This window comes from Grammomys surdaster, unplaced genomic scaffold, assembly GCF_004785775.1.
Source record: "Grammomys surdaster isolate TR1022 unplaced genomic scaffold, NIH_TR_1.0 98, whole genome shotgun sequence".
Classification (NCBI taxonomy): domain Eukaryota; kingdom Metazoa; phylum Chordata; class Mammalia; order Rodentia; family Muridae; genus Grammomys; species Grammomys surdaster.
Genome location: NW_021604577.1, coordinates 9934729 through 9940960, shown reverse-complemented (window position 1 = coordinate 9940960; position 6232 = coordinate 9934729). Strand labels below are relative to the sequence as shown.

Genomic DNA, 6232 nt, shown 5'->3' with positions numbered 1-6232 from the left:
CAGTAAGACTGTACAGAGGGAGGAACCAGAGAGACACACAGCACATACTCCTTCTCATCTAAGGTCCTAGCTCCAAGTCTTTAGATATGGAATGAAGTTCTCGCCCCTCATCAAGGAAACTTCTCTTTGCAACAGACTAAGATCATCACAGAAAAACACAACAGTTCAAAACGCAGACTGGTGGAGCCCAGTCCCAACTGATACATCTACAACACAACTCCTGCACCTGAGACTCAGAGAACATCGACGAAGGTGGGAAAGAAAGATTTTAAGAGTGAGACCAGGGGCTGGAGAGATGGCTCAGTGGTTAAGAACACTAACTGCTCTTCCAGAGGTCTTCCAGAGTTTAACCATCTGTAATGGGATCTGAAGCTCTCTTCTGGTGTGTCTGAAGACAGCTACAGTGTACTCATATACATAAAAATAAATAAATCTTAAAAAAAAAAAAAAGCACCAGACCAACAGGAAGTTTGCTGTGAGATTGTGTCTCCTAGAAATGTCAGAAACTACACGCGTGAAGTCTCCTCAACACAGCTGCCTAAACATGATCTGAATAAAGATGACACCAGTAGACATACAAATGTGGAAGAGGGAAGCTCACAAGGCCTCAACCCTAGACGAAGAACTACAGGCGACTAAGGAATCCTGAGACCAAGAGAAACAGTCTATTGTAGAATCATCCAGGAACATATTTATTACCAGAAAACACAGTTTTACATAAAACTCAAATCCTATGATTTATCACCCATGCCCAAAAGGAACACAGAGCAGGAAAGGGATCATTCACTTGACTTCCATGTCACAGTCCACAACTGAAGAGAGCAAGGCTGAACTCAACAAAGGAACCGTAGATGAACTAGGTTCCAGCCTGCTCATTCACAGGCTAGCTGGCTTTCTTAGACAGCCCAGGACAACCTGAGTAGGGATGGCGCCACCCACAATGGACTGGCTCTCCTCCATCTACTAAAAACAAACTCCCTACAGGCATATCCACAGCCCAGTCTAATCTAGGCAATTCCTCACTACAGACTTGAAACTCTAGGCTGTATCTAGAGTTCATTAGGACGGCCTGTAAAGGCAGCTTTAGGCAAATATCAATGATGGTATCACAGTGAAGATGCTGTAACCCCGGGGGAGAATCTACTGTAGATGGGTGTAATTAGGAATAGAATTCAAGCCGGGCAGTGGTGGCGCACGCCTTTAATCCCAGCACTTGGGAGGCAGAGGCAGGTGGATTTCTAAGTTCGAGGCCAGCCTGGTCTACAGAGTGAGTTCCAGGACAGCCAGGGCTACACAGAGAAACCCTGTCTCGAAAATGCACTCAAAGGAACATACGGACACAAACACACCAAACAGAAGACAAAACACAAACGGATGAGAGATCCAATCTCGGAGGAGACAGCCCGTGGGATGCCTCTAGGTGGACCAGTTCTGTCTAACCTTCTGGGTGTCTACGTCCGCGGGGCGGGAGAAGAATGGAAGCAAGCGACCCCAGGGTGCGGGGCGGCACTCACCACTTCCCCCTGCTCGGCGGACTTGTATACTCCGGACACCATCTCGTTATGGAGAAGCAAAAACAACGCCTCGTCCGCCATTTCCCGTCGATCCCTCCAGCGCCGCCGAGTCGGCTCCAATGAGTGCGGGACTCGAGGTTCCCGGGAGTCCGCGCCGCACGCTGTGCGCAGCGGCCTACCCCGGTCCTAAGGCCGCGGAAGGCCGCCGTGCACCGCGCCCCTCCCCAGGGCCGCCGCCACTGGGCCCTCGAGACCCTGGGACAGCCCCACACACCCTGTAGCCAAGACTACAGCGCTGGGCGTGGAGCGTGAGTAACTTCCGGGCCGGGGTGAGCAACTTCCGGCGCCCTGCTCGACGTTAGGTGGGCTGGTGCTTCACAGAGCTGTGGCTGGTTCTGGTGCGCAGATAAGAGAAAAGCCTTTTTTTTTCTCCCTTGGTTTTTTGAGGTCCAACCTAAACTGGTGTTATGCTCCTGGTTTCTAAACGTTCCTTCTACGTTTAAACTCTTAGTACTACAAGTACTACTTTGCCAGCTATGTGATGAGTTAGTTCTTCTCTCGGTAATTCATGAAATATGTTTTTCTTCCAATTATTTCCTTGTCTCTCCTATTAACATTAGTTTTCTCGAATTGGTTACGATAATCTAACGTTACACTATCTCAAATGATTTCTCAGATGACAGTTCTATAATTGTAGTAATAGATGTCATGGTTAATATCAGTTTGACAGGATCTAAAATCACTCAGGGGGCAAACCTCTGGACTTGTCCGTGGCTTTCTAGATTGGGGCATTTGAGGTGGGGTTCTAAATTGAATTTTTTTAAAAAAAAAATGTGAGCTGAACATTCATTTCTGTCTGCTTCCTGACGGTGGCTGCAATGGGACAAACCACCTTAGGTAGGATCTTACCAGCATGTCTTCCCTGCCGTGGTGGATTGTGCTCTCAAACTGTGAGCCAAAATAACCCTTTCCTTCAGTTGCTTTTGACAGGTATTTTCTTCCCAGAATAATAAAAGTAACTATCGAGCCGGGCGGCAGTGGTGGCGCACGCCTTTAATCCCAGCACTTGGGAGGCAGAGACAGGCGGATTTCTGAGTTCGAGGCCAGCACTACAGAGTGTTCCAGAACAGCCAGGGCTACACAGAGAAACCCTGTCTCGAAAAACCAAAAAAAAAAAAAAAAAAAGTAACTATCACCATACTATCAACATATCATAATGTTGGATCACCGATGCTGCCTGAGTAGAGCAATCAGCTTCCCCTTATCTTCTACCTCTGCCTTCCCTAAGCTCACAGTGTGTCGAAGCCCCTCAGGAGGGCAGAAGAATAGGGCCAGCTTGCTGATGCTCCAACCCCAGGCAAACGGATTAGTACCATCACTAAACTGCTAAGCTCAAGGACCCCTCTCCTCTAAAGCACTGGTTCTCAACCTCCCTAATGCTACAACCCTTAAATACAGTTCTTCATGCTGTGGTGACCTCCAACCATAAAATTATTTTTGTTGCTACTTCATAACTGTATTTTTGTTTTACTACTGTTATGAATCATAATGTAGATATCTGTGTTTTCCCCATAGTCTTAGGCGACCCCCGTGGAAGGTTGAGAACCACTGCTCTAAAGTCTACAAAAGTAAGAAATATTCTTTATTCTGTAGGTTGCTCCTATCCCAGCTTCCCCAATGCAAACGACCAAACCAAACCAAACCAAACCAACCCTAAAGGATATTTTTTCCTGAAATCTGTGTAGGCACTTGGAACCTCTCTAAGGAACTTGGAATCACTGTTGTTTAGAGCTAGTACTACATGGGTTTGTTTGTTTTCCTAAAAAATGACTTCTTTTTTTTATTGGATATTTTATTTACATTTCAGATGTTATCCCCTTACCCCATCACCCCGCCCAGTAACCCGTTATCCTATCCCCCCTCCTCCTGTTTCTATGAGGATATGCTTCCCACCCCCGCAAAATGCCTTCTAATGTTTAAATTCATTTATGCCGGTCATCTTATAAAGAGAACCTAAACGTTCCACCTAAAAGCCACACACACTGGTATAGGCCTGGAATCCCAGCACTTGGGGAGCCAAAGCAGAGACTTTCGGCGGTGCAGGGACAGATAGATGGAGAGCACAGACCCACTCTCACAGCAGCCTGGAGGAGGTTCATAATCTTTTAAAAATACTTGTCTTTTAATTATTTTTATATGCATGGGTGTTTTGCCTGCACGTGTATATATGTACCATTCGTGTGTCTGGTGCCCATGAAAACCAAAAGGGGTTATCAGGTTCCCTAGACTAGAGCCATAGACAGTTGTGAGCTGCCCTGTGGGTGCTAGAAACCATATCCAGGTCCTCTAGGAGAACAGCCAGTACTCTTAACAATGGGCCATCTCTCCAATGCCAGACATTTATTTTATTCCTGTGTGTGTGTGTGTGTGTGTGTGTGTGAATGCTATGAATGCTAGTGGAGGCCAGAAGATGATGTAGGATCCCACAGATAGTTGTGAACCACCTGATATGGGTACTAAGACCCAGACTTGCATCTTTTGCACTCAATCTTAAAAGTCAAGCTGTTTTGTTTCTCCAATCCTCAAGCACTGGGATTTCCAGACTCTACCAGGCCCAACTCTAAGTAGGGTTCTTTTGTTGTTGTTGTTGTTGTTTTGTTTTTTGTTTTGTTTTTTGTTTTTTTTTCGAGACAGGGTTTCTCTGTGTAGCCCTGGCTGTCTTGGAACTCACTCTGTAGACCAGGCTAGCCTCGAACTCTCGAACTCAGAAATCCACCTGCCTCTGCCTCCCAAGTGCTGGGACTAAAGGCGTGCGCCACCACCGCCCGGCCCTAAGTAGGGTTCTAATAAGATTATTAAATCAGCACACTATGTTAGAAACAAGGACACATTCTGCACCTTCTCACAATGTTAAGAGCTTACTGGGCTATTGAGATGACTCAGAGGGAAAAGGCACCTGTCTCCAAGACTGATAACCTGAATTCCATCCCCAGGTTCCATATGGCGAAGAAGAAAACTGACTCCAACCTCATGTGTATACACATATACGCTGAAGTAAATTAAAAATAAAAAGACAATGTATAGAACAAAGAATTTACTAGCCACATCATTTCATTGGCTACACTTTGCAAACAGTATAATTTTGCTTGATAGCTGGCCTTTGGCAAACATGGGTCATATTATTATATGGGTCATCATATTATAGGGCCATTACCTCTTAGGTCACATATTACATATCGAATGCTATATATGCATATATATAGTGGGGGCAGGCTTTGAGGTATGCATATGTATAAAGTATATGTATGTACGAATATATGTATGTATAGTGTGACATGTATTATAAATACATAGGTGATGGGAGGGGAACACCTGGGTTCAGTTCCCAGCACCAACATGGTAGCTTAGCCTTGTCTGTAACTCCAGTTCCAGTGATCCACCCCTCACTTCTGCTCTCTAAGGGCATCATGTATGCAGGTAGTTACACAGAGGACAAAACACCCATACACACAAAATAATAGCAAAATGTGAAAGAGCCTATCTTTTATATATACAAACAACTCAGTGAGACCTTTACAGTTAGAATTAAATAATTTTCACAATTAATTGCTTTTTACCCAATCTTTGTTTTCTATATTGCTTCCTGCTAATATGTTATATGCCCTCAAGCTTCTTCAAATTCATTCTCTCTCTCTCTCTCTCTCTCTCTCTCTCTCTCTCTCTCTCTCTCTCGGAGTTCAAGACAGTGTTCTCTGGCTGTCCTGGAACTGGCTCTGTAGACCAGACTGTAGACCAGGCTGGCCTTGAACTCCCAAAGATTCACCTGCCTCTGCCTTTCAAGTGTTGAGATGAAAAGGCATGTCTACCACCTGGCTTTGTTTGGTTGGTTGGTTGGTTTGGTTTTGGTTTTGTTCGAGACTGGGTTTTTCTGTGTATCCCCAGCTGTCACAGTATTCACAGTATTTGTTTTGTAGATGACAGGTATTGTATCATTGATAAGATAATGAAATTCTTCCTCACCTGTCCAGTTATGAGCCTACACACAAATAGCATACAAGTAAGACCAAGTTACTGTTACTAAAAACAAAACAAAAACTCTCATTCCTTTTCAGGGAGCAAACTTGTAAGGGTTTGACTTTTGTATTTGTGTAACATTTTTCTGAACTAAAACGTGTACCTCTATTTCAAGTACAAAACCAGCTTCCATATTGGCACTGTGACAAAGTGGAATCTAGAAAATACACACAGGAAAACACTGGCAACTCCCCCGCGACTATACCAGCAGGCTTTAGGCCCTGCCGGAAACAGCTTTGCTCAGGATTAGAATATAAAGTGCCTCTTAATCTAGATCTGACGACCTCCTGGACCTAGGTCCGCAGCCTCAATTTCCTTATCATTAAGAACCATCTCATTGAAGTTTTAGTTTTTAACGACTAAGGCATGTAAGGCGATTCTCAATGTCCACAATAATTATTAGCTGTTAGGATAGACTCGTGGTAGTTCAGTTCACTAGGCAGCCTGCGCCTCCCAGCACTCTGGGCATGCGCAATAACCATAAATTGCCATGTCCTTTTCTAATTAAATCTCCTGGGGAAGGAAAGAAGGAAGGTAGAGTCGCTTCCGTCCCATGGGTGTTAGTAAGTGTTTAAGAGCACTATGGAGTCAGCGACATATCAAATTTAAGGGGATGCCTTTGCAGAGCCCCGAGATTGGATCTA

At 44.8% G+C, this 6232-nt stretch overlaps 1 protein-coding gene across 1 annotated transcript in view; it reads right to left on the bottom strand.

Annotated features, from left to right (window-relative positions):
• The window catches only part of Trappc6b (trafficking protein particle complex 6B), a 14219-nt gene extending 12384 nt beyond the window's left edge, over nucleotides 1–1835 (bottom strand). The window contains exon 1 of the mRNA XM_028782385.1: nucleotides 1515–1835. Coding sequence (XP_028638218.1) covers nucleotides 1515–1595 — 81 coding nt within the window. The 5' untranslated portion in view covers nucleotides 1596–1835. The remainder of the gene's footprint in view (nucleotides 1–1514) is intronic.
• Between the last annotated feature and the right edge of the window lie 4397 nt (nucleotides 1836–6232).